General features: G+C 48.1%; 2 protein-coding genes across 4 annotated transcripts in view; one reads left to right on the top strand and one right to left on the bottom strand.

The window, feature by feature from the left end:
• Positions 1-23,845, top strand: part of IFT172 (intraflagellar transport 172) — a 39,256-nt gene extending 15,411 nt beyond the window's left edge. The window contains exons 18-49 of one of the 3 annotated variants that reach the window (XM_032184672.1): positions 492-599; positions 2,013-2,097; positions 2,425-2,517; positions 3,713-3,790; positions 4,677-4,925; positions 6,148-6,226; positions 6,615-6,735; positions 7,186-7,330; positions 7,404-7,493; positions 7,911-8,008; positions 8,999-9,134; positions 9,214-9,330; positions 9,742-9,884; positions 10,602-10,695; positions 10,940-11,004; positions 11,130-11,310; positions 12,031-12,140; positions 12,600-12,729; positions 13,307-13,405; positions 13,926-14,035; positions 14,545-14,608; positions 15,112-15,198; positions 16,888-17,004; positions 17,490-17,600; positions 18,386-18,505; positions 20,078-20,173; positions 20,680-20,739; positions 21,606-21,704; positions 22,102-22,255; positions 23,093-23,184; positions 23,448-23,533; positions 23,645-23,845. In XM_032184672.1, coding sequence (XP_032040563.1) covers positions 492-599; positions 2,013-2,097; positions 2,425-2,517; positions 3,713-3,790; positions 4,677-4,925; positions 6,148-6,226; positions 6,615-6,735; positions 7,186-7,330; positions 7,404-7,493; positions 7,911-8,008; positions 8,999-9,134; positions 9,214-9,330; positions 9,742-9,884; positions 10,602-10,695; positions 10,940-11,004; positions 11,130-11,310; positions 12,031-12,140; positions 12,600-12,729; positions 13,307-13,405; positions 13,926-14,035; positions 14,545-14,608; positions 15,112-15,198; positions 16,888-17,004; positions 17,490-17,600; positions 18,386-18,505; positions 20,078-20,173; positions 20,680-20,739; positions 21,606-21,704; positions 22,102-22,255; positions 23,093-23,184; positions 23,448-23,533; positions 23,645-23,705 — 3,478 coding nt within the window. In that variant the 3' untranslated portion in view covers positions 23,706-23,845. Of the gene's footprint in view, positions 1-491; positions 600-2,012; positions 2,098-2,424; positions 2,518-3,712; positions 3,791-4,676; positions 4,926-6,147; positions 6,227-6,614; positions 6,736-7,185; positions 7,331-7,403; positions 7,494-7,910; positions 8,009-8,998; positions 9,135-9,213; positions 9,331-9,741; positions 9,885-10,601; positions 10,696-10,939; positions 11,005-11,129; positions 11,311-12,030; positions 12,141-12,599; positions 12,730-13,306; positions 13,406-13,925; positions 14,036-14,541; positions 14,609-15,111; positions 15,199-16,887; positions 17,005-17,489; positions 17,601-18,385; positions 18,506-20,077; positions 20,174-20,679; positions 20,740-21,605; positions 21,705-22,101; positions 22,256-23,092; positions 23,185-23,447; positions 23,616-23,644 lie in introns of those variants that run through there. The other 2 variants (XM_032184671.1, XM_032184673.1) reach the window with 2 other exon arrangements.
• A 185-nt stretch (positions 23,846-24,030) lies between these two features.
• Positions 24,031-26,595, bottom strand: KRTCAP3 (keratinocyte associated protein 3). The gene is made up of 6 exons (XM_032184670.1): positions 26,377-26,595; positions 26,204-26,263; positions 25,330-25,530; positions 24,940-25,074; positions 24,575-24,646; positions 24,031-24,365 (listed from the first exon to the last, which is right to left on the bottom strand). Exons 1-5 carry the CDS (start codon positions 26,593-26,595, stop codon positions 24,581-24,583), a joined length of 681 nt encoding a protein of 226 aa, XP_032040561.1. The 3' UTR covers positions 24,031-24,365; positions 24,575-24,580.
• Between the last annotated feature and the right edge of the window lie 286 nt (positions 26,596-26,881).

Genomic DNA, 26,881 nt, shown 5'->3' with positions numbered 1-26,881 from the left:
CTGCAGTTTCAGACTGCGTGGCAGAAAATGCTGGCCAGTCTGGTGCCATTGACACCCATGAATTCAGTGAATGGAGTTTGCATTTAACTGCAGTAAATGTCTTCCATAGGAGCCAGATGTGAAGTAGTAATTCAGAGCTCTTGCTGCTGCCCCTCCAGTGACAGTGACACTGTTTCATGGAAACTTTCAGGAGCTATGCGGAGTAAAAACTGACTGTCCAAAGCAGTCATGATGGCCACCTGGGCAGGGCTGATATTGTTACCTGTATTTAAAATTGACAAGGGAAGAAAATTTCACAAACTGATCCCACTTGAGAATTTTTCTCTGATATGTCAGGCCTTGTTTTTATACAGTCTTCAAAACTTGTCACAACTATGTGTTTTCAGTGCAACCCTTGGGAACTCTTAGGAAACTCTGGTCTCAGACTAGGATTTTCATCAGAGAGCTCTTCTGTTCTGTTACTGAAAGTCTGCATATCTCTTTGCCTCAAGGGCCACTGCATTTTTGGAGACACTAGAAATGTCAACAGAGACGGAAGCCATGTGGAAGACCCTAAGCAGACTGGCTTTGGAAGCCAGACAGCTGCACATTGCAGAGAGGTACAGAAAAAAGCTATAATGTCTTTCTGGCCTAAACACTCTCTTTGCTGGATCCCTCACAGAAACCAGAATTTAACTGAAGATGTGACTTTTTGTGTGGCCTGGAAAATTCACTGCATTGGAGAATGAAGTGTTCTTTATTCCAGGCAATGACTTTAGGGTAATAATAATCTTTAATGTTCCTTCCAAACTGAGCCATTCTATGGTTCTGTGTCTATCAGATCATAGAATCGCAGAATGGCTCAGTTTGGAAGGGACCTTAAAGATCATCTAGTTCCAACCCTCCTACCATGGTCAGGGATGGCGCCCACCAGATCAGGTTACTCAGGGCTTCATCCATCCTAGCCTTGAACACCTCCAGGGATGTGGCATCCACAGCCTCTCTGAGCAACCTGTTCCAGTGCCTCACCACAATCTGAGTGAAGAATTTCCTCCTAACATCTAATCTAAATCTCCCTTACTGTAGTTTAAAACCATTCCCCCTTGGCCTGCCATTCTCTGATTGAGCAAAAAGTTGCTCTCTTTTTTTATAAGCCCCCTTTAAGTACTGAAAAGCTGCAATGAGGTCAGCCCGGAGCCTTCCCTTTAGGCTGAACATCCCCAGCTCTCTCAGGCTTTCTTCATAGGAGAGGTGCTTAAGCCCTCTGATAATCTTTGTGGCCCTCCTCTGGACCTGTTCTAAGAGATCAACATCCATCTTGTGCTGGGAGCCCCAGACCTGGATGCAGTACTCCAAGTGGGGGCTCAGAAATGCAGAGTAGAGGGGGACAATCAGTTTCCTAGTCCTGCTGCCCACTTCTCTGTTGATGCAGCCCCGGATGCAGTTGGGCTTCTGGGCTGCCAGCACACACTGCTGGCTTTTCATCCACCAGAACCCTGAAGACCTTCTCAACAAGGCTGATCTCAATGAACTCTTCCCCCGTGGACTCATGTCCAGGATTGCTCTGACCCAGGTGGAGCACCTTGCACTTAGACTTATTGAACCTCATTAGGTTCACATGGGCCCACTTTTCTAGCCTGTCCAGGTCCCTTTGGATGGCATCCCTTCCTTCTATTGTATCAACTGCTCCACTCACCTTGGTGTTGTCTGCAAACTTGCTGAGGGTGCACTCAATCCCACTGTCTATGTCATTGATAAAGATATTAAACTTTACTGACAAACTCAGAGGATCTGTGAAGTGTAGGGAAGTGAAGCGTGGACTATGGTCATGCCTATGGCTTTTTCCATGGAGCTGGACTAGAGGGCACATCTGAACATGGGTCTTAACAAAATCCTTCTCTTGAAGCAGGGCTACCCACCTTTCCAGTTTGCACTGCGTGGTCTGCTGCCCAGGTTCTGATTTTATTGTCTTGAACCAAAGGTGCCAACAAACCCGTTAGTGACTAATTGCTTTGTTCTTCCCATCTTCCCAGGTGCTTTGCAGCTCTGGGCAATATGGCAAAGGCTCGATTTCTGCATGAAACCAATGCTATTGCTGACCAGGCAGCTCAAGAGCATGTGAGTTAAACCTTTTCTGCTGTTCAGGGCAGTCACTTCCCTGTAAACACTTGCATACACATTATCTTCTGTGTCCATGCCCCCCATTATGCTGCTACAGACTAGGACATGATCATGTAGAATCTGCTGACCTAACCCTTCATCCAGGCCTGTCAGATCCCTCTTCTGGCTAAACATTGTATACTGTACTACTCCCTTCTTCTCACTTCTGTCTTCTTAGTTTCTGTAATGACAAAGACCCCCACCTGCAATCACCTCCCTTATACCATATCCAGAGCCTGTTCTTTCACCCAAGAAACCAACTGAGCTAACTATGACTGTCTGCAGGGTGGGGATGGTACAGACCATTACCTGGTGCGTGCCCGCTTGGCCATGCTAGACAAGAACTACAAGCTGGCAGAGATGATCTTCCTGGAACAGGTGAGTACAGGAACCAGGAGCAGAAAAGGTTTCACTTATTTCTGAGCAGGGAGATTTGTGCCCTGGTATGAAAGAGAGAAAGAAGATATTTTTTTTCCTGGGAGAAAAGTTTTTACCCTGGAATAGAGGGAGATACTCCTCATTCCAAAGTGTAGGATTTATCAGGAAATATAGTGATAGGACAGGGAGTAATGCCTTTAAACAAAAAGAGGGTAGATTTAGATTAGATATAAGGACGAAATTCTTAATTCTGAGGGTGGTGAGGCACTGGAACAGGTAGCCCAGAAAAGCTGTGTATGCCTGTTGTGGTTTAACCCGGTCGGCAGCTAAACACCACACAGCTGTTCGCTCACCCTCCCCCCTCCCTCTCTGGAATGGGAGAGAGAAATGGGAAAGTGAACCCTGTGAGTTGAGATAAAGACAGTTTATTAAGACAGGAAAATAATAATAACAATAATAATAATAATAATGATAATAGTACTACTAATAATAATGTGTACAAACAAGTGATGCACAATGCTGTTGCTCACCACCCGCTGACCAATGCCCAGCCTATCCCCGAGCAGCTGGCCCCCCACCTCGGCTAGCCACCCCTATGTATTGTTCAGCGTGACGTCAGATGGGATGGAATACCCCTTTGGCCACTTTGGGTCAGCTGTCCTGGGTCTGTTCCCTTCCAGCTCCTGCTGCACCCCCAGCCTGCCCGCTGGCAGGACAGAGCAAGAAGCTGAAAAGTCCTTGGCTTGGTGTAAGCGCTGCTCTGCAACAATTAAAACATCAGCACGTTATCAGCACTCTTCTCATCCTAATCCAAAACATAGCACCCTACCACCTACTAGGAGGAAAATTAACTCTGTCCTAACTGAAACCAGGACAATGCCCCATCCCTGGAAGTGTACAAGGTCAGGTTAGATGGGGCTGTGAGCAACCTGGTCTAGTGGAATGCGTTCCTGCCCATGGCAAGGGGGTTGGAATTAGATGATTTTTAAGGTCCCTTCCAACCCAAACCATTCTATGATTCTGTGATTGCCCTGAGGTGCAGAAAGAGGATGAGGGAAGTTCAGTGTTCCTGTAAAAGGGATGGTTCACTTGTGCACGTGGTTTCTGCACATCTAACCTGCATCTGTTGTGAGACCTCAATGGCAATGTGTCTGCTAATAGACCCTTCAGGTTCACACTTTGCTCTTTAACACAGAATGCTACAGAGGAGGCCATGGACATGTACCAGGAGCTGCACATGTGGGATGAGTGCATTGTAGTCGCGGAGGCCAAGGTATAGAACATAGCTTCACCAAACTGTGGTTTGGGCTTGCTTGGTAAGTCTCCTGGTTTGGAATCCAATGATGATCTAGGTGCTCTTCACCTGGCTAATCAGGACTTAATATCTTCTTGGAGAGGCTCCCAAAGAGACTCTGAGCCTGCCCTGAAGGTCCACCATCTGATTCGTTTCACTAAAAAGGGGAAGGTGCCATGCCATCAGAGAGTCTAGAGCACATCATAGAATCAGGAGGACAAGGCACAAGAATGGAGTTTTGGGTGTGGAGAGACTTAATTGCAGTGCTAAATAAGAAGGAATGCCCCTAAGAAATAGCAAGTTCAGAGATCAGCAAGGCAGTTGTTAAAAATGGCAGAAAACATAGTTTGGGGGTAAGTAGATCTTTGGTCCAACACCAAATAGGTGCTTTTATTTTCTAGAGTGCAGCGTAATACGGCTAGAGGGCCAGTGTGCATCAGAGATGCAGTTCAGGAAGGATTATGGTAGCCCGACTTGCCCACAAGACAAGGCACAGGAATAAAACTAGTGTGTTCTTCATGATCATGCAACTGACAGTCAAGGAATAAAATAGCAGGGAATGTCTTAAGATGATAAAAGAGAAATGTAAAGGGAGGTTGCAGTGATGGAATTACAGACCTCAGTGAATAGTAAGGGAGAAAAGCTACTTTGGTTTAGGAACAGCCAGGGCTTCAGAAAAGAATGGTTGATGCAGAGGTATACAGGACTCACATTGTGGTTCCTGCTAACTGCAGTTGCGTAGTATAACTGAGCAGGGAGAAGTCTGGTGTCATAAGCTGTTCAGAACCTACAGGAGGAATAGAACAATATTTTGCCTTTGCCCAGGTCAACCAGTGATCTCAATCAGTGATCAATTTCTCAACAGGGACACCCAATGCTGGATAAGCTACGTCGGGGTTACTATCAATGGCTGCTGGACACCCAGCAAGAAGAGAAGGCTGGGGAGGTCCAAGAGGGACAGGGAGACTACCTGGCAGCCATCAGCTTATACCTGCGGGCAGGGCTGCCAGCTAAGGCAGCACGGCTGGCCATGAGCAGGGATGAGCTCATGACCAATGGGGATGTCATCAATAGGATCTCAACAGCACTGATCAGAGGAGAACTGTATGAACAGGTGAGTGGTCCACCCCATCAGGCCTTCTTCCTTAGTAGCGTCAAAGCTCTTATCCTCTCCTTTGCTTCTCTGAGATACACGAGCATTGAGCAGGAATGTAGCAGGTATAATTCTTTGTCTCTATATCTAGTAACACAAGAAATTGGTAACTACTTACCATTAGGTGACTCTTTTAGAACAGTTTTCCATATAATACATAACTATGCTAATACAAGAAGGCAATGCTGACTCTGAGACCAGTATACAGTATGGTATCATGGCCAACAGTCGCCCCTGCAGATGCTTGAGAAAGACGTATAAAGAACAAAGAAGGCAAATATATGCTGATACTTCCCACAGTGTACTTTCATGGCTTCTAGCAGTTTGCAGACTATACTTTACCTGAACTCAGATTTTTATTTTTATGTTTAATCTTGGTGGATTTTGCTTCCATGAGCTTGTCAAATTATAATTTAAAACATCTGTACTTTTGGATCTACAGTGTCGACTATGAGTTATCCAGTTCCACCTATGTGTTGTGTGAAAAAAGCACTTATTTTGATTGCCTATTTTATGTGCTTTGCTTCAATTACATTTCTTCAGTCTTATTTAACCTTGGGCGTTTTCTGACCATTTCATTTTTACCCTAGAGAAATTTGTGCTTTTCCAAACCTGTTACCTTTTCTTAAGCCTTCAGGTGAAAACGTAACTGTGAAACTCAGCTGCAAGGTGTTTTTTGTTATTTTTTGTTTGTTTGTTTTACCAGAAGTATGAATGGTCCAAAAGTGATTAGACAATTCATGAAGGTAGAATCTGTAAAAAGCCATTAAATATGATGATATGGTGGCGTCATGACCTGAACTCAGGAAGCCTCTGCAATGCAGATTGGAGATTTCTTCAAGACTTGCTCCAATATGGGTCATAGAAAAAGCTGTTGCTGCATCAGCTGCCTTGCAGAGAGGAGAAGCTGTCTCAAAAATAGATCTTGTTAGTAGGTGGTACCCCAGATAAACCCTTAGGGTGTGGGGTTCAGCAGTGAGAACAATGATCTCAGCACATGCACTCTCCTGGATGTCCCCTTTATTCCCATGGTCTTGGTTAGTGGGGAGGGCATAGCTGATGTAGAAATCTGTGTGGCAAGGTCTGTTCTGGCAAGACTGACAGCTCTGTACATGGGAGTGGTAGAGAGGATGCTGTGGGGAGACAGTGGCTCTGGAAACTGGCAGCTTGTGTTTGTCGTTAGGCTGGAGACCTGTTCGAGAAGGTTGGGAACCCACGGAAGGCTCTGGACTGCTACTGCAAGGGCAGTGCCTTTCTGAAAGGTACTGTGCTAAATATGTTTCCAACACACACACCTTTTTCCCAGCAAAAGCCTCGGTATTCTGGCCTGGTGGCAGAACAAGCTATTGCCCTGGAGCTCAGAGTTGCACATACCACCTCATTCAATGTATGTATTGTCACATAGTTGCATCTGCACACACAGCCCCACAACAGGATCCTCTTCCCCAAGGCATTGATCATGCATGGGTTCCCCAAGGCATTGTACCAGCATGGGTTTGATCCATATTGCTGGGTAGCCCATTGAAGCTGAAGCAGATTAGATGGGTCGCCACCCCCCTCCTCCACACATTCCCCCATCCAAGGCCCATGTTGAACACAGTTCTGCTTTCTTGATGGATGCAGCATAACAGCTATCATGTCCCCTTACAGCAGTGGAGTTGGCTCGCCTGGCATTTCCCGCAGAAGTTGTGAAGCTGGAGGAGGCATGGGGAGACCATCTGGTGCAGCAGAAACAGCTGGATGCTGCCATTAACCATTATATCGAAGCCAGGTGGGGGCATGTGGTGGCTGTATAACCAGCAGCAGTATAACCTAGCGGGCTATGAAGTTAATACTGTTTGCTTAAGTCATCAGGGTAAAAAGCCTGATTAAGCCCCTTTGACCCCATTTTGCCATTTTACCATTATTGGTGCTTATATGCAGTCTCTGCTGGCTCAGCCATGGATTTCTCACCATATTTCTCCCAGGGTCTGTCAGCCCTGATTACTCTTCCCCACTGTCCTAGTTCTTCACTCTTTCCCCTAGCTTTGCTGGTGTTCCAGACCTTTGCTCTCATGCATCCTGTGGGCTGCTTTTCTCTCTGCTGTGAAGCTATTCAGGTCCTTCTTGCTCTACCCTGGCAAGAAGAATCAAGCAGCAGACCACTTTGGTCTCCTTGGCTTAGCTCAGCTGGAGGAGATGACTGATGGCTGTCTGTAACGAGTTATATTTCTGATGCTAGGTGCTCCATTAAGGCCATTGAGGCAGCCTTGGGAGCCCGTCAGTGGAAGAAGGCCATTTACATTTTGGACTTGCAGGACAAACAAACAGCAGCCAAATATTATCCCAAGATTGCCCAGCACTATGCAGCGCTACAGGAGTATCAGGTGAGGCCACATCGTGCAGTCATTGCTGCTCTATATCCCTTGGGACTGCTGATCATGGTCATCACTCCCACAGGTTGCAGAGGAATTGTACATCAAAGGAGACCAAACCAAGGATGCCATTGACATGTACACACAGGCTGGGCTCTGGGAACAAGCTCATAAGGTAAAGTCAGAAGCCAAAGCTTCTGGGGACCTCACCCTACTTTGTGAATTGTAATTTGTCAGGAAGTGGCCTTGTGTGCCAACACTTGATCAACAAGCACTCATCCTAAATGATCAGTGTAGGGGCACCTGGCAGCTATTAGGAAATGAGTCCCTGGTATTCACAACCTATGTGTGTGCCCCACTTTACATCAGCAGTCCTATATGATTCCATCTGTGACACAAATAGTACTCTCCAAGAGGCTTGGTCCTGTGTACTTTGATCACAGTGACAAATGACAAACAATTCTCTACAGAGTATATAGCATATACACCTGTTCACAGTGAGAATAAGGTTCATTTTCTCCTTATCTACTCTGTGTCAAGAAATTACTATGCAGTGTGCTGTAGTTCATCCAATGTGTGTTTCTTTTGGCAGCTGGCAATCAAGTGTATGAGCCAGGAAGATGTATCTGTTCTCTACATAACCCAGGCCCAAGAGATGGAGAAGCAGGGCAAGTTCAAAGAAGCAGAGAGGTGAGCATCAGCTCCCAGATCCCTTTCTATAGAGCTGCTCTCCAGCCTTTAGTTTCCCGTTTTGTACATATATCCAGGGTTGTCCTGTCCCAGGTGCAGAATCCAGCACTTGCTCTTGTTAAACTTCATGCAGTTGGTGATTGCTCAGCCCTCTAATTTGTCAAGATCTCTCTGCAAGGCCTCTCAACCCTCATAGGAGAAAACAGCTCCTCCCAATGTAGGGAAATATGCAAACATACTTAGTATACATTTGAGTCCTGCATCCAAGTCATTAAAAAGAACTGGCCTAAAACGGAGCTAGTGACAGGCTGCCAGCCTGATGTAACATTTGAGCCTGACCAGTCAGCCAATTGTTCACTCATCATATTATGTATTTGTCTTGCTGTATGCTGGACATTTTGTCCAGAAGGAAACTGTGAGAGACAGTATCAAAATCTATGCTGAAATCCAGAAAGTTTACATCAGCTGGCTTCCCTTGGTCAACTAGGCAAATAACATTGTCATAAAAGGAAATTAAAGTTTTGTTGAATAGTACTTTCCACTCCTGAACCCATGTTGGCCATGACCAGTTACTGCATTTCATTTCAAGTGTTTTCAGTAACTCCCAGAATAATCTTCTCCAGAATTTCACAATTGAGACTGACAGACTTGTGATTACCAAGTTCTTCTTTCTTGCCCTTCTTGAAAACTGGGACATTTGCCATCTTTCAAACAACTAGGACCTCTCAGATTCCCAAGACCATTGAAAAATAATTATCTTGTGATGACATCAGCCAGCTCTTTGAGTAGCCTGGGCTGAATTCCATCAGGCCCCCCGTAGTGCACAAGTTTAGAGTTGTCTGGGAGTTTATCATTCCCGCATTCACAGTCCTCCAATCATACCTTCTGATATTGTGCCTAGGATGTAGTCCTAACTGGGAAAGATGCAAAGAGAATGTAGACAGTGGTCATGCCATCAGCTGAGTCATTTGAATGTGCTTGCATTTCCAGGCTGTATATCACTGTGGATGAACCTGATTTGGCCATCACTATGTACAAGAAGTGTAAGATGTATGATGAGATGGTTTGCTTGGTAGCCAAGTACCACAAGGACTTACTCAGTGATACACACCTACATCTGGGCAAGGTGAGTGTATCTCATGGCAGAGGATCAGCTAGGCCAAGTAGAAACAAGAGCGTCACTAATTTATTTCCTCAATTTGCAGGAGCTGGAGGCAGAGGGACGTTTACAGGAGGCTGAGTACCATTACCTAGAAGCTAAGGACTGGAAGGCCACAGTAAACATGTACAGAGTGAATGACATGTGGGAGGAAGCCTACAGGGTAATAAACACTTCACAGCTATCCCACCACAAAGAGATCAGACTTTGCCCGCAGGGTCCCCGTAGGAACTGCCCTGTCTATATTCATCACAAAATGTGAAGTATTGGCATACACTATCTAGCTTCATAATGTAGCGCAATGCTGGATGCCCTTGTGCCACTGCTCTGCCTTTAACTGCTCTGCAGCATTGTACCCCAAAAGCAGGCCTTGACCAGAAGCCTCTTCTTCCTTTCTTACCACGTAAGCTTTTGTCTCACTCTCTCCAGTCCAGTGGGGCTACAAAAGGGAGGGAGCAATTGGTTTTGGTGCTCCCTCAAGAGAACAGGCTTCATGTAAAAGGGGAGTCCTGGCTCAGCCTGCTGAAACAGAAATGGATGCATTGGGTTTTTCCACTTTCTTTGCTTTTGATAGGTGGCCAAGGCACATGGTGGGACAAACTCCTATAAGCATGTGGCCTATATGTGGGCAAAGAGCCTGGGTGGAGAGGCAGCTGTGAAACTCCTCAGTAAATTTGGACTTCTGGAGATGGCCATTGACCATGCAGCGGACAGCGGGTAAGCAGGTCTATCAACCCAGTGTTTCTCTCCCACCTGCTTAAGCCAAGAAAGATGGAATGGCCCAAAATAAATAATGTTATGCATGTGATAGCTGCAGGTCCAGGATATGGCATGTCTTCCCCCTGCTCTCCTCCTTGCCCCTGCCCTGCAAGTCCTCACACTCTGTCCTTGGCACAGAAGAGTTAACAGAGAAGTCTTGTCCACCTGTTAGTCTCATGAATGTCAGGTCTGAGCAGGACAGGCAAAAGCAGTTTTCCTTTTAACTTGAGCAGAGATTTCTTGTTAGAGCTTCTGAACGCAGGTGGAGATATTCTTCATGTCACCGTAACTAACTGCTTGTCAGAATTGATTTGGACCCACTCTGCATCTGCCCAGCCATCTGTCTGCACTGCCATTCATGCTGCTGCTCTCCCCCAGCTCTCCCACTTTACTGGGCTACTGGGAACCTCGCGACCACCCTTTAGAGTTGAACCAAAGGGCTCTGGCACTAGTAGCAAGTGTGAAGGAGCTGAATTTCCGTAATGGGGGATGTAAAAGCTCCTAGTCTCTGGTCAGGAACAGGAATAATGGGTAGTGCCTATTCACTTGGGACCCTCCATCTTCACCTTTCTGCTCTCCCGATGTCTTGTGCTCTACTTGTTATCTTGCTCTTGATGAAGGCATGCCCTCATAGCACACAGTCCTGCTATCACTCCATTTTCTCTTTCATTTTAGCGTCTTTGATTTTGCTTTTGAACTGGCCCGTCTCTCCATGAAGCAGAAGATGCCAGAGATACACTTAAAGTATGCCATGTTCCTAGAAGATGAGGTAATTTTACCCCTTGGAATAGGTGGAAATTCCTTGGTCACTCAGATAATTGAACGGTTCTCCTTAAGGACTGCTGCAAAAGACACTTGTGGCTGCAGTCACTGCCTGCCTCCACAATTACAGCCCCAAGCTTCCACACATCTCTCTGTTTCATAAATTCACTCTGCCTCATGGTAAGTAGAGGAGCTCATGCGCTGGTATCAGGGGAGGCTAGCATGCAAGCAAACTCCTTTCTCTCTCCTAGGGCAAATTTGAGGAGGCTGAAGCAGAATTCATTAAAGCTGGAAAACCCAAAGAGGCAGTGCTGATGTATGTAGCCTTCTCCATTCTGGACTGCTGCATTTGCGCTCCCTATATGGTGCTAGTAAGGTTGCTTCTCTAGCACTAGTCTGCTCCTTGCTGTCTCTTATTACATCTCATGTTGATTCACCTAGGTTTGTGCATAACCAGAACTGGGATGCTGCACAACGTGTGGCTGAAGCTCATGACCCAGACAGTGTGGCTGATGTGCTTGTGGGACAGGCACGATTTGCCTTTGAGCAGAGAGAATTCCAGAAAGCAGAGGCCTTCCTCCTGCGAGCACAGAAACCTGAGCTGGCAATAAAGTACTACAAGGTGAGTGTTGACTGTGGTAATATCCCTGTCTTCCTCACTGGTTGAGAGCCCAATTTGTATGGAGGAGGAGTAAAATCCAGCTCCCAGTTCTCACTATCAGCTTAGTAGCCAAAGAGGAACATTTACTCAAGTAGTTACTAGTAAAAAATAAATCTGACCTGCTCTTATAAGACTAAACTGGTAAGAATTTCACAGCATAACTTAACTCTCAGAGGAAGTATCCTGCCAGAAGGCCATGAGCAGGCTTCAAGGATCATAGAATCATAGAATGGCTTGGGTTGGAAGGGATATTAAAGATCATCCAGTTCCAACCTTCCTTCCATAGGGAGTAATGCCACCCACCATATCAGGTTACTCAGGGCTTCATCCATCCTAGCCTTGAACACTTCCAGGAGTGGGACATCTGCAGTCACTACATCACATAAGGCCACCAGATTGGTTGGGCATAAATAATATAGCATGAGAGAGCGTTTTTGGGAACTGTAAGTGTCCATTCCATAGAGGTAGCTAGAATGAATGCAAACTTTCCCCTGAGGTTGCCTGGGTGCATGAAAAGACATAGGTACCATTTTGGCTGAGAATTTGGCTGAGATGGTTCTGCTGTAGTTGTTTCCCCTAGTGGATCCTCTGGCAAGATGATGTGAGAGGCCAGATGTGTGGTGACGCTAGAAGTGTGATGTGAACTGGTGAAAGTTTCTTCTCTATGGCGTGCTTCTGCAGGAGGCTGACATGTGGAGTGAAGCCCTGCGGATCTGCAAGGAATATGTGCCTAGTCGACTAGAGGAGTTACAAGAAGAGTGTGGCAGGGAGGCTGCCAAGAAGGGCTCCGGGTAAGTAATGTTGTGCTCAGGCTGCACATAACAGATGGGTTGCTCTTTCGCTAAGCCATTGATTTGATGCCTTACAGAGATAGCCTGACTGCATCCCTGTCATACAGCTTTTACCTTCTTGAGGACCTTAGGCTTCTTCCTCCATTGGTTTGCTAACATCTTTCTTCCCTGTTCTGAGAGACTTCAGGGTTATTCTTATCATGCAAGGTCTCTTGGGTGTCTTCTTGCCATTTACAGATCTCACAGGTGTTCTGTGCTGCCAGTTCATCTCCCCATGATCCTTACTCAACTCTCTCCTCAGCATTAAGCTGTGTGCATTCCTTGGCACAGCCCCCTCTCCTCTCTGAGGTCTCTGACTTAGCTCTGCTCTGCAGCTTCCTGCCCATGCATTACACACTCTTTACAGGATGTGCATGGCAGTATCACAGTCTTGCTCACAGCCTGCATTCCTCCTTACAGAGGAACAGAAGGACTGCTGGAGCAAGCACGGGAGTGGGAGCAGGCTGGGGAATATGCCAGGGCAGTGGACTGCTACCTGAAAGTGCGGATTTCCAACAACAGCATCCTGATGGAGAAGTGTTTGCTGAAGGTATGGTTTCCTTCATCAGATCTACTATCTGGGAGGACTCCCACAACCTGCAGGGCTCAAGAGACGATCTGCATGCCCCAGTGACTGTAGGGACTGAAAGCATTTAATGACCATTCTCTTAAGCCTGTAATGGACTGTCCACTTTTCCTGTGCTGTGCTGACATCCTTGCTCTGGCACCACTTCCAGCAGCATGCCAATATCTTTATGCCCATATCTCCCTGCACTGAAAAACTAGACTTTATGACTTAGGGCACTTGTCTAGCCAATATCTATCTTCTCATGGACCATGTCCATCAACCTTTGAGTTGTGTTCTTGCTCATACTTTTCATTATTAACTTGTCCTTTTACCAACCTCAGTAATGATTATGTTCTTGTCTAATCATCTCCCATGTGTAAAAGTAGCTGGACTTTGCTTCTCCGAGTTGCTGAAGCAGACTGTCTTTTTTCCTTCTCTTCTCCACATAGTTCAAGTGTTCCTGACAGTCAGTCTTTTAGCTGGAAATGAGCTCTTTCCAGATCCATCCCTCTCTCAAATTGCTCTTATCATTCATGTTCTTGACAATTTCTCTTCACAGGCTGCTGAGTTGGCCATTAAGTTCTTGAGTCAGTCACAGAGCATGGAGGTCACACGGACTGTGGCTCCTCAGCTGGTGGCCATGAAGAAATACAGTTCGGTGAGAGCTGGCACTTGCTCCTAAGGAAGAAATAGGAAGGGAGAGCTGTATCCAAGGGGAGGAGGCCTAGTCACATCCTGGGGTGATGGGTGGGTGGCCTGATCCATCATTAGGCAGTGCTGAGTCCTCAGAGAATAGGAAGCAGGGGAAGGGATCAAGTCCTGGAATGGTGTGAGAGACCTGGGCCTTGGAAGGAGGCAGGAAAAAGAAGGGGAGTATCTTTTCACAGAATCACAGAATTGTGGGGTTGGAAGGGACCTCAGGAGATCATCGGGTCCAACCCCTCTGCCAAAGCAGGTTCCCTAGAGCAGGTTGCCTAGGTAGGCGTCCAGACAGACCTTGAATATCTCCAGAGAAGGAGACCCCACAATCTCCCTGGGCAGTCTGTTCAAAAAGGCTTTTGGGAAGAGACTTTCAGTTGCTGCTATGTGCTGAGAATTTCCAACAGCTACAGCTCCAGCCTGGGCTACAAGGTGCCTTTGGGGTTTTGTTCCACATGGGACTGTCTCTGGCCTTGCAGGCAGCCGAGCTCTACCTCAACTTGGACCTCATCCGAGAGGCTATTGATGCCTTCATTGAAGGAGAAGAATGGAGTAAAGCCAAGCGCGTGGCCAAGGAGTTGGACCCCAGGTATGCGCTGAACTCCTCGAATGAGACTCTTCCATCTCCCTCTCTCATCCCAAGATAATCCCTTGTCCTGTCTTGTCCTGCTTTCCCCAGGTTTTCTGGATTTTCCCCACAGTGATCTTCCCAGACTTGATAGGGGACATTCACCACAGCTGCCCTTCCCAATATCCCCCATCTGGTGTACCCATGACACTCTTCTATTGCCCCATTGCCATTCATCCCATGTATATCTTAATCCCCTTTTGTCGTACCCCTATCTCTCATTTCCTTGTTACATTCCTTTGCATACGCTTCTTCATGAAAAGGCCTGTGATACCTTTCTCTCCTCACACGTATTTCTGCCCAGACTCTTTCTTCACCCTTCTACCTAAGCACCCAGCAGTAAGACATGAAAAATGTGGCACAGCTGTAAGTCCTCTTTAGCCCAAAGAAGACAAAGTTGAATCTGCACTTCTGCACTGATGCAGGGAACTATTAATCTGCTGTGTATTAAGATTATTTCTGCCCAGTAGGTCAGAGGAGTATGTGGACCAGCGTTACAAGGAGTATTTAAAGAACCAAGGAAAGGTAGATTCGGTATGTATTTGGGATGTTCCACAGGTTATGGAGTCATGTCAGGATGCTGGGACATAGGTCCTTGGGGCCTTCCTCATGGGGCTTTTACCTGAAAATGTCTATAGGTGAGGATTCTATATATGCCTGAGTCGAGGTTTCTGCATACCAGATGGGTCACATTGGATCTTTGAGAGTGGTGAGGCACTGGAACAGGTTGCCCACAGAAGCTGTGGATGCCCCATCCCTGGAAGTGTCTAAGACTGGGTTGGGTGGGGCTTTGAGCAACCTGGTCAAGATGAAGGTGTCCCTGCCTGGGGGGGGGGGGGGGGGGGGGCGTTGAGGGGTTGGAATTAGATTATCTGTAAGATCCCTTCCAATCCAAACCATTCTATGATTTTATGATTCTGTGATTCTATGATCTTTGCTTCCAAAGAGAGGGAGGGACTGTGGGTATTTGAAGAAAAGATGTAGGTGGTTAGGAAGCCTTGCCTGCACAGTGAGTTTATAGTTGTTTCCATCCTCAGCTGGTGGGAATAGATGTCATGGCTGCTTTGGATATGTATGCAGAGCAGGAGCAATGGGAGAAGTGTCTGGAGGTTGCAGCTAAGCAGGTGAGTACCTGTGCAAGCCCTCAGTAGATGGATTTGGGGCCCTGGTTCTCTGAAGCAGGGTCATCAGGAATGGGTGAGCAGGGGCAAAGCAGCCTGTTTTGTGAGGACCATGGGGAGACACCGCAGCAGCTGAAAGAACACCTCTCTGCTGTCTCCATCATAGCCAAGCACACCTATTAATGAAGCATTAGAAATCAGAAGCACATTGTGTTTCAATTTTGTGATTGATAGAACATTGAAAAAAAGCTAAGCAAGTTGTTCAGGCTCAAAGTAATAGGTATTAAGGAAACAGAGATATGTAAAAGATAGCCTTTTTTCTACATATTCTTTAGAGGCCTAGCGTCAGTTGAAATTAAATTTATTGATCATGAAAGCAAATTTGACATTTTTGCATTTTTACTGACAGAAAGCCAAAAAATGACCCCAGCAGATTGATAAAAACAGAAAACCAAAATGAAGCTGTTCTACATTGCTATTCCAATACAGTACCAGGATCTAATTTGTCTGGCAAACATTGATAACTTGGGCAAGCACTGATAATGCATTGTGCTGTATTTTTATGTTCCTAATGCAATGAGCAGTAAGCTGAGTTTAGGTCCTTGATGAAATCAAGTTCATTCAACAATGAACTTGATTTATTTTTGACTCAGACTTCTCTGATGATGTGAATGTTTTTTGTTGTAGTTATTATCTACGATGTTCTAATTATTTGGGAGATACCAGTGTTGACCTTCAAACTCAGTTTTATAGTATAAGGCTTAATCAGCTTTATTGTCAACAAAGCACAACGAATACTAGTATACTTACTCCAGGAACATGTTAGCCTGTATGTGTCTTTAAAGAAGTGTTAGCACAACCTTGTTCCACAGCAAGTGCAAAACTTAATGACTTTTGACTCAGCTGTTATACAACAATTATATGCGGGGGGGAAAGTTAGGTTTATCAAAACAGGTTACATACCAGACTTAATATGCATCCCTAACACCTAGCGTTTCATGAGCATCCAGATCTGGGTGTTCAAGTTGTAGACATGTCATAGTGGCACTGTCCTCTCTTGTGTTTAATAAACTTGTTTCCATTGCTCATTTTTTTTACAAGATTGCACATCTTGTGCCATCTTCCTCATTAGTATATTTTAAGCCTGTGCAAAACAGGTACTATCTCACTTAAAGTTTCTGTAGGCCTACTACAGTCAGTCCTTAGCAAAGTAGGATCAGCATATGTATGAACAGTTCTCCAAGAAGGCCTATAGCCTCAGCAATCTGAGTAATTTGAGTAATGGACTAGAGCAGCCTTGCATATTACGAACGTCTTCAGTCCACAAAAGTGCTTGGATTCATTCTTTCATTAGACTAAGGACCAGTTTACAACTAGTATCTGTGGTGCCGCATTGTAGAGATACCGCTTCTGTTAGATATTTGGGAGAATTCATTTGGCAAGTGGTGGACAGCAGAAAGACAACTTTATTTTTCAGGTATGAAGGATCAGCACAGCATCAGCTAGCCAGGATTAGAGGCGTCACATGGGGCCCAAGTCAAAGACATGCAGTCTGTATCTGTCATTAGCTGCCCTTACCCTTTGGGACTCAGGTGCACGGATGTGTGCACACAAATCTGAAACTGTCACTACCAACTGACAAACATTCATCTCATGACTCTCATGCTACCGTTTTCTGTGTGCCTTCTCCAGAACTATAAGGTCTTGCACAAGTATGTAGCTCTCTTTGCAACCCACCTCATCCGGGAGGGCAGCTGGGACAAAGCCCTGAGCCTATATGTACACCATGGAGCACCTGCCAACCCACAGGTAATGAAGACAGCATTACATCCCAGAGTGAGCTTCCAGAGAGTGCTATGATCTGCTAAATGAGTCAGGCTTCCAGTCCAGAGCTGGGGCTGCCAGGTGTTGTCCAAGCCACTTCAACACCGTTGTAGATTCTTTAATAGGTTCCTAAGGTAGAGGACTAAATGCAGCCCCCTAGCATATCACACATAGGGACAGAGGAGAGGGGTGTTGAGTATTTATGTTGATTTTGAACACCTTAGCTACCAAGTCCAGAATAAAAGCAACCATGTTTGCCTCTTTGAGAGAGATGGCTGGAGGAAACATTCTTTCCCATTTCCCTGTCTTGTCCTGTTGCATTCCTTGCAACCAGCATTCTGCAGTAGCACTGCTTTGTGAGCCTGTGAGCAGAGCTGCCATTCCCTTAAGCCTGTGCTAAACAGTAGAAGGACTCAAAACTTCTGACTCACCAGCTGTGTCCCTCAAGATTTCTCTCATTTTTGTTGCAGAACTTCAACATTTACAAGCGTCTCTTTGTGGAAATGGTGAATGCATCTGGCATGAACTGTGCTGAGGCCTACTCCAGCTGGGCTGACCTACGTGATGTTCTCTTCAGTCTGGTGAGTATGGGCCATGGCCACCATTGCCTGTTAAAGTCCAACATTCTGGTGGCTCCTAGCAGGGAAAAAGAACTAGGCTCTGGACAGATGACACAGGAAATAGAACACAAACCAAGGGGAGAGAGGTGACAGTGGAGACAGTAGAACAACAGGATCCTGTGAGGTGGACATGGCTGGGCAAGAGAAGTCAGGGAAAAAGATGACCCTGCACTTAAGACCAAATTCTAGAAGCACATCTGAATGTTGGCTCTTGCAGAGTTCCCCGTGTCACTGCTACATGGGAGCCTATCACAACAGTCCCACTTTACATCTTATATTTGGCAACATAAGTGGGGCAAGAACCTGGGAAAAGCAAAGGACTACTGAGACTGCAAAATAATAGGCCTCCCCATCTCCCCAGAGATTCTTACAGCCCTGTGCTCCTTTTTACCTGCCCCCAAATTCCTCAGCCCATGATTGCCTTTGCTCTGTTTCTGTTCCACAAATACCCACCTCTGACACAAACTATATCCAGAAACCCCCTTGTTGATCCAATCTCCACTGCTCCCAGTGTTGTCAGTTGCTGCAGTATTACTGGCTCTCCCCTTCTCTCACAAACTCCTCACTTCAGCACTTTGCAGGACCCAGAGCACTCAAGATACAGCCCTTTTCCAATCCCTCAAGGTGCCTGGGTATTTTAGATATTCGTCTTTCTCCCAGCTTCTTCCCAGACTCAAGTGGGTGAAGAGTGCCCCTCTGCTCACATGCTCCTTTATTATTTATTATTCTCTCTTTATCTTTTTTAGTGTGAAAATTTAGTAAAGTCAAGTGAGGCAAACACTCCAGCACATGAAGAGTTTGAGACTATGCTGCTGATATCTCACTACTATGCAACCCGCTCCGCTGCTCAGGGTGTGAAGCAACTGGTAAGGTTCTTGAAGTTCCTTTGTCAAATCAACACCATGAGTGCAGAGCCCTGCGGGATCATGCAGGTTTAGGGCTCTTCATAGTTCACTCTTCCACTTCATGGATCACTTTCACATCATGGATGGATGAGAATTAGACTATAGTGATCTGTAAGCCCACCACTAGTACGTGGAACTAGAGGCAGTCTTCTCTGACTGACTCCTTATATTGGGAGCTGTCCCCAGCCACTGAGGCTGAGATATAAACCAGGGGAAAGGGGATCCATATGGTCAGAGTGACCTGTGAGAGCAGAGGCACCTATAGAAATACAGGGATCATACAAAAACCTGTTCTTCCCAGGAGAGACATTGCTTCCTCTTCAGTTGTCCTAGGCCATGACAGCCACTGGGTTTCACACATAGTCTTGAGAACAGATTGGCCTTGCACAAAGTTTTAGAAGCTCATGGGCCTGTGTACTGGGCCTCACAAGGTGCTGTATTGTTGAGTCTTTTGTGCACTGGGATTTGTTTTGGACCATGATATAAAGCAGAGTTCCTGCTGAAGTCTGGATCCACGTGGATTATGGATGGAACTGTGATAGAGACCTATATGAATGTGGGACTGGAGCTGTGACAGTACAGGCTGAACAAGAGAAAAGTTCCCAGAGTTAGGATTCTAGTGAAAATCATAGAGCAGACTGGTGGTTTCCCATAGCTGAGTGTGTTGGGGATCCAGACAGAGGTCTATCAGATAGAAAGAGATAAGCCTGACATCTTGAAGACCTATACAGACACACAGTTGTGGAATGTTGAGGTGTTGGGTAGTCTAATTGGAACCATGAAGGAGGGGTGGCCTTCCCAGTTCTAGCAAGATGAGAACCTATCTAGCAAGCAGAAAAGTGAAATTCATCTTGTATTCCTTCTTACCCCTCACTGTCCCAAAAGTCTTATGTTATGAAGAAAAAGAATATTTACTGTGAGTGTAGCTGAGCACTGGAACCAGTTGCTTAGAGAGGCTGGAGAGTTTCCATTCCTTGCACTATTCAAAACCTGACTAGACATGGACTTGAACAACCTACTGTAGCTGAACCTGCTTTAAGCAGGATAGGGCGCTGTGCTGGTCTAGATGATCACCAGAGAGACCTTCCAACCTCAGCTATTCCATGATTCTGTGACTTAGATGATGGGAGGGGAGTTTGGGCATGGCTTCTAGTAAAAATAAAAAGATTTATAAGGCAGAACATAAGACTGAAGGAAGAGATGGTAACAGAAAATAACTACTGAAACAGGAAAGAAATAATCTGTTTTCAAGCTCTTTGTATGTCTTGGATAAGTAAGGAATCTAGTTACCACAAGGGAGATGAATGTTAAAAGAAAAAACTTTCTAGCAGGAGACCTCCAACCTGGAATGGCCATGAACAAAGTTTCTAAAAGCTCTTTCAGTGAAGTCTCTTAAGTTAGATAAACACATCAGGAATATGTGGCTGCAGGGTCTCTGCTCTAAGGTAGTGGTTTTATGATCTCGTGAGATCCCTTCCAACCTATTTTTTTCTGAGATGACTGTTATGGCTTTACTGTCCCCTTTGTCTGCAGGACACTGTGGCTGCTAAGCTGTCCATTTCCCTGCTGCGCCACACTGAACTCATCCCTGCAGACAAGGCTTTCTATGAAGCTGGTATAGCTGCCAAGGTGAGAACTATCTGCCACCAGAGCAGCTCAGGAGGTGGAGGACCTTGGGCTCAGGGCTTCTCAACTTTATCTTCCACAGTCTTCCCCGAGCTGCATTGGTACAACAGCAGCCAGACACTGTCTTATGGAGTTCTTTCCTCAAACATCTTGACAGCCTCTGTATTTTGTCACGGATTGGCAGTAGGTAGTGGGAGGGCAAATCTCAACTAGCAAGAGTACATGAACTGTGGACCTATGTGGTAGACCAGAGGCCACATTATATTGTATGGCTCTGTAGATGCAGGACTTCAACTGGTTCACCTTGCTCTGGGTCATCTGTTATCTACTGACAATCCTGATGCTACAGACTGACCACCTACCCAGACATAATGACATATGGCAAGCATAGCAGCTTGTTCTTACTGTCTGATGCTGGCTTTCTAGCCCATCACTAAAGTGGGAGAGTTGTGGCTGTGGAGATAAGCTATCAGCTGTGTGATCTCACTTGGGGTTTCTCTCTACACTAGGCAGTCAACTGGGAGAACATGGCATTCATCTTCCTGAACCGTTTCCTGGACCTCTCAGATGTGCGTATGGTCTGCTGGGGGAGAAGACTATCACACTTAAAAATGATAGTGGTCTGTAGGGCCCACACAGACCCTTAGCCTGGCCATGAGACTCCTGAGGTTTCAATGTGGCAGCACATTTGTGAGCTGGTATTGATGGAGAATGCAGAGGCCCTGCACTTTGCTCTCTCTGCATGTGTGCACCAAGTGCTGGGTACCCCAGCATTAGCTGTGGAAGGACTTGCCATGCAGAGCACCTGAACAACCCTGACCATGTCACCATGCATGTGCCAGAGTCACCATGCATGTGTGTTGCAGCAAAGAGCAAGTTGGCCTAACAGTTTAGGCCTGTAGTCTTCATGGCTGCAGGTGCTCTTGCAGCCTTCAGGATGATCTCACCTGAGCTGTTCAAACAGAAGGAAAATTATTGGGGGGGAGGGGGAGAGAAGGGGAGTGGCAGTTGGCAGTGGAAGAAGACATGGCTTGATGCTGTAGCAACGGTGATGCAAGAATCAGGCACTGAGTCCCCATGCTCAATTCCTTCCTTGAATAGCCGGTTGGTTACCATAAAACACCAAAAATCCTTGGAAGCTGACAGACCCTACTATACCAGTCTTCCACATGCAGTCAGCAGCTGCTGGAAAAAAATGCTCCCTATTTCATCTTTCCTTCCTTTGAGGCTAACTGGCAAGCTTGAGTAGTACAGCGTTTAAGGAGCATACATCCTCTGGCACTGCTGAGGATGGCTATAAATTGCCACCTCCCAGGAGGGCCAAGTCATCACACTGATAGATAGGGGCATAGGTAATACCACCATTAGAATACAGATTGTAATGCGAATGCCAAGGATAGTATTGCCTATTGTTCCATCACTTCTCCTTTCACAGGCCATTGAAGAAGGGAACCTGGATTCTCTGGACCACTCAGATTTCCAGAACACAGACATTCCCTTTGAAGTGCCTCTTCCAGCCCATCAACATGTGCCTGTGAGTATCATCTACCTTCTTCAGCTCCCTTGAACAGTGATTATACCTTAGGTCCCTTCTGAACAGGGACTGGAGCAAGGGTGACAGTACAGAAGATGGAAATGCAGTTAGCTCTCTCCCCCATCCTCCCCACCACAAACACACGTGCAGCACCAGTATACACACACACATGCTTTCTCATGCTCCCTCTGCAATATACAATTACTTCTGCACACATCCATGCACTCATTCCCCACCATCAACCCCCATACACACAAGAGTGTGTATGTGCATACACACATCCTGCATGCATGCTCATGTCCTGCTCTCCCCAGTGTGCTCCCTAGTGTTGAGGAGCAGCAGCTAGGCAGTGGCACAGCATGCAGTATCAGGAGTTGCCCAGGCCTCTGTCCTGCAGGAAGAGAACCGGGAGGAAGCCAGGGACTGGGTGCTTACCATGTCCATGGACCAGCGTCTGGAGCAGGCGCTGCCACAGGATGACCGTGACACATATGAAGCTTCATTGGTGGCAGCAAATACAGGGGTGCGCTCCCTGCCCTGTGTGCTTACAGGTATGTATGCTCCAGGCCACCTCACACATATGTAGGGAGTGGGGACCATCGTGCAGGTAGGTCTGAGAGAGAGTCAGGCAATGCTGTAAAAGGAGTAGGGAGGTTGTGTGGCTATAGGGAACGGTTCAGCTGGATGAGATAGATTGGCCCGTTTTTTAACTGTGAGGATAACTGAGCACTGGAACAGGTTGCTCAGAAGTTGTGGCATTTCCATGCCTGGAGATTTTCAAAAGCCATTTGGATATCATACTGGGCAACCAGCTCTATGTGGCCCTGCTTGAGCAGGGAGGTTGGACCAGATGACTCTTTCAAACATAACTATTATTTTTCTATGACTGCTCAGCCTTGCACAGCACTGCCTAGGACATGCTGCCCAGGCTGGCCAGAGCGGGCACACACATGCACATGTAGCACCTGTCCCCACTTTGCTGCCTTCTACAAAAGCTATCTGCACTGGCAAGGACTGTCCCCCACACAGTGCACACCTCACAGTGGGGACAGTGTTGGAGGAGTGGGTTGGAGAAGGAGGTGGCACAGGGATGGGCCTTCAGGAACAGGGTTCTGGCTCCAAAGCTCAGGAGGGAAGGAGGGAGGTGCTGTCATTTTATATTCACTGGATTGCCTTGCTGAGAGCAGATCAGCCTTCATCTTCCTTTGATGCCACCATTGTGGGCACTTCGTTCCTTGTTCTAATCTGCCAGAGGCAGCATTATTCCTCTACAGTGCCTATTGGGAGTTGCCCTAGCCAGGTGGCCATAGCAAGGAAGGATGGAGTGCACAGGGGAGGGGTCCATTGTGGGTCTCACCTTGTTTGTGAGGTTGTTACTGTATGGCCAGGGTATCCTGTGCTAAGGAACAAGATAGAGTTCAAGCGTCCAGGCCGAGAAGCCAGCAAAGACACATGGAACAAGTTCCTGATGGCTGTCAAGGTGAGCCAGGCATTCCGTGGGGCAGGGAGACAAGCTGCAGGGTGTTTAATGCTGTCATTCTTGCTGATTATAAAACATTGTCCCACTTGGTGGAGCTACACCAAACCAGGGCCATTTTAGTGCACCACCCTCTCTGCATGCTGCTGGGCTGGAATGGTGCTGGGGCATACCTGTGCAGCTGTCAGTTCCCTGGGGTGCCCTTGGGCAGAGGGTGTCTGCAGTGCCACACTGCCAATACCAAGGACATCTCTTTTATTTTGCAGACATCTCACAGCCCTGCATGCCAAGATGTGCTCAAGTTCCTCAGCCAGTGGTGTGGGGGACTCCCGAGCACCGGCTTCTCTTTCCAGTGAGTGGGACAGGGAGGAACAATTGCAGCTTTCTATCCTGTTTTTCAGCTCCCTCCACTTCTGTCCCCAATAAACATGTGTCTCAGCACTGCTGTGCTTCTCTTTGTCAGGGGCTGCAGAGTCCTGGAGCGCACACAGCTCCCAGGCTGTGCTTCCTTGGCCTCAACCTGATTACTAAACATGCAGACTCCACCATGATGGATGACTGTCACAATGAAGCCTTGTGTCAAGAGGGGAGTGCATACCAGGCAGGAAGATAGGCTAACACACCAGCTGCACTGTCCTTCGATCAGTGGACCCAGCTCCCAGCCACCCTGGGGAAACACTGCAGCCAATGTGAAAATTAAAACTTTATTTACTCAGAGAAACAACAGTTGTTCACAACAAAGAGGTTCTTCACCTGCTGCTTGGCCTGCTTCTGAGCACAAGCACAGCAAGCTGGCCTTGCCTGCTCTGCAGATGGACCAGGCCAACCTTTACTGTTGCCAGGCCATAGCCCCCCCCCAACCCCTCTACTCTGGTTGAGCATGTGAGAGACTGACGGAGCTTTTAGTGCACCAGGAAGGGGCTCATGGCCTGGGGGGGCATGGAGAGCATGTTCAGGGAACATGGCACCTGCGAGGCAAAGGGTGCCTGATGGCTATGGGCACCTTGTGTTTGGGACCTTCAGGGTTTGTCCCAGTTGGAGGGGAGGGAGGGGGGCAGAAGGGACACAGGTGAGCATATCTCTCCACCCCCCCCCCCGCAGCCCACCCTGTCCATGCCTACACCTGTGGCAGGTGCAGGGTACAGCTTCACCCCCACTGTATGAGAGCACTCATGCAGCACCACCTGCAGGGAAAGAGTGGGTATCAGTCCAGAGCTGTGCTGCAGGGCCAGGGACTATGCAGACACCTCTGGCCAATATTTGTAGTAGTGCTTGGAAAGAGAAGTCTTAGGAAGCTGATGAGAGAAGGCTCTTTTGACGGCACAGCCCTCCCCCGTGCCCCCCCCCGACCTCCCCAGCCCCTTTACAGCCCACACTGCAACACTGCACTCACCTCCCACTAGGCACAAGTCTCAGCCACCCCAAACAGGTGTTGCCCCTCCTTCAGCGTACCTGGCTTGACCAGCTATAAAAAAAGAGAGGTAGAGGTTTGCAGGGCCCTACAAAAGATGTGAGAAGGGTTGGGGCAGGAGAGTCCTCAGGCCAGCCAGGACAGAACAGGCTTGGCTATCAGCAGGACTGGTTCCACCTGCAGCAACCCAAGATGAAAGGGTAGCAGTCCATCACCAGTGTTGGCTAGTAGTCCAAATTTATTTCACACACTGTACTTATTGCCTGTTTGGATGAAAACAAAACCCAGCACTTTCAAAATGCAGGGACAGGCACAGAAACCTGTCTGTACTGATGGGGGGGGCATACCTGGTCTTTACGATAGGTGTGTCCACAGGGGCCAATGCCCTGTAGGATCAGGGCCACCAAACAGCACCTGCCAGATAGCACAGCTTCTGCAGCCACCAGCACCATGGAGGGGAACCAGAGCGCCAGAGCTGTGTCCTGCAGAAGGTCAGAAGTCTCTCAGGGACTGTGGATGCACTGCACCCAGCGTACTTGCATACAGCTGAGAGGAGAGCCCATGCAGGCAAAGGGGTTGGGGAGGGGAGGAGCAGGAAAGGGCTGGGAAAAAAAGGAAGCAGGAAAGAGAACCAGGAAAGAGAAATGAAACAAAAGGAAACCGCGGGGGGGGGGTTGGGGGGGGGGAGGAGGGAACACAACAGACAGGTACAAGGGGCACTGGCCCCACATACTCACATAGATGCGCGTGGTGTTGAAGGGACAGTCGTTGGTCGCTATGGCTGCACGGGCATCAGCTGGCAGTGCAGAGCTGTTGCAGCCGGTGACAAGGCGCATGCCACGGCTGTGAACTGTGAGGGCAATGGCTAGCGCCAGGCCCACGCTGCATGCTGTGGACAGCAGGCAGTTCAACAGGGACACACTCAGTAAGGTCCAATGCTGCTGGCAGCAAGGAAAGCATGTGAGAGTGGTGCTGGCCAGAGCCAGGGGAAACACCAGGGCTAGACACTGCCACTGCACGGGCCAAGCACACACCTCTGTGTGGTCCCTGTGCAGGGTAATGAAGGCACTGGTAACCCTGCAGAAGTTTGTGCCAAATACATACAATCCCTTGCTTCTTCTCATGTGGCTCAGTCCTCTACTTTGACAAAACTTTTGTACTGCTCACATCCTTCATCTTGCTCATGAACCAAGAGCCTGCTCCCACAGTCTCCTGCAGCCCGAAGCCCATTTTGCCCCATCTCCACAAACAGCTGAGGCTATCAGCAGCAGCCCTGCCTCATGCAGACCCACACTGTGTGAGCCCACAGTGAGATGCCTGACTCCAGCTGCAGCTTTTATGCTTTAGCTGAAACTTTTCTACCCCAAGATGATGCCTGGTGCCCAGCCTGCTGCCCATCCTCCCAGTGCTGCCAAGGAGGTGGAGGCAGCAGCACAGCAGGCAACACCTGCAACTCTGCAAGCTATCAAGGCACCCGCAGCAGAAGCGGAAGGAACTGCTGAGGACAAGGTCCAGAGGAGTGGCTGGTGGTAGGGCCCAGGCTGCATGGAGGCCCCCAACCTGCCCTTTCCCTGGGTGGCTTAGCTCTCGGTCTCGCAGCCCCACACTCACCAGGACTGCCCGGGACAGGTTGTGTGACACCAGGATGGCAACGATGCCCGCAGTGATGCTCTGCAGGGAGAGATCCTCATTCAGCAGGCGCCTCGGATGGGGCCAGGTTCCCCCCCCCCCCCCCCGCCCCCGAGGCCCAACCTTCGTCCCCGTCCCAGCCCCACCGCTCTCACCAGCAACCCGGAGACCACGGACACGACGTTGGCCACCGCGTACTCAGGGGTGACAGCGCGGCTGGCGCGGGCCACGTGCCGCAGGACGGAGCCGTGCACGATGGCACCGAGCACCAGGCTGCCGTGGCCAAGCACGATGAGCCCCAGCCCCGCGCGCATCAGCCGCCGCGGCTCCGCCAGCGCCGCCAGCCCCCGCCGCGCCGCGCGCCCGCCCGCCATGGCCGCCGCTGCCCCGAGAGGCCGCCCCCAGGCGGAGCCGCCCCCGGGCCCAGCCCCGCCCCGCCCCGCCCCAGCCCGGAAAGAGGCAGCACTCAGGTATTTACAAAACAGTTTATTAAAAATAGGAAATGATAGAAATGAGATGCGGGGGCAGCGCTGCGCCCAGCCCTGGAGAGGCATGTGGGACTATAGGTTCAGCCCCTTCAAGCACCCCGAGGCAGAAGGGGGGGCCCTACGGGAGCCTAGGCAGAATTGCTGCCCCAGCAGCCCCCATGCCAGCACCACT

This window comes from Aythya fuligula, chromosome 3, assembly GCF_009819795.1.
Source record: "Aythya fuligula isolate bAytFul2 chromosome 3, bAytFul2.pri, whole genome shotgun sequence".
NCBI classification, from domain to species: domain Eukaryota; kingdom Metazoa; phylum Chordata; class Aves; order Anseriformes; family Anatidae; genus Aythya; species Aythya fuligula.
The sequence above is the reverse complement of the archived record's forward strand: the minus strand, read 5'-3'. Positions and strand labels throughout refer to the sequence as shown.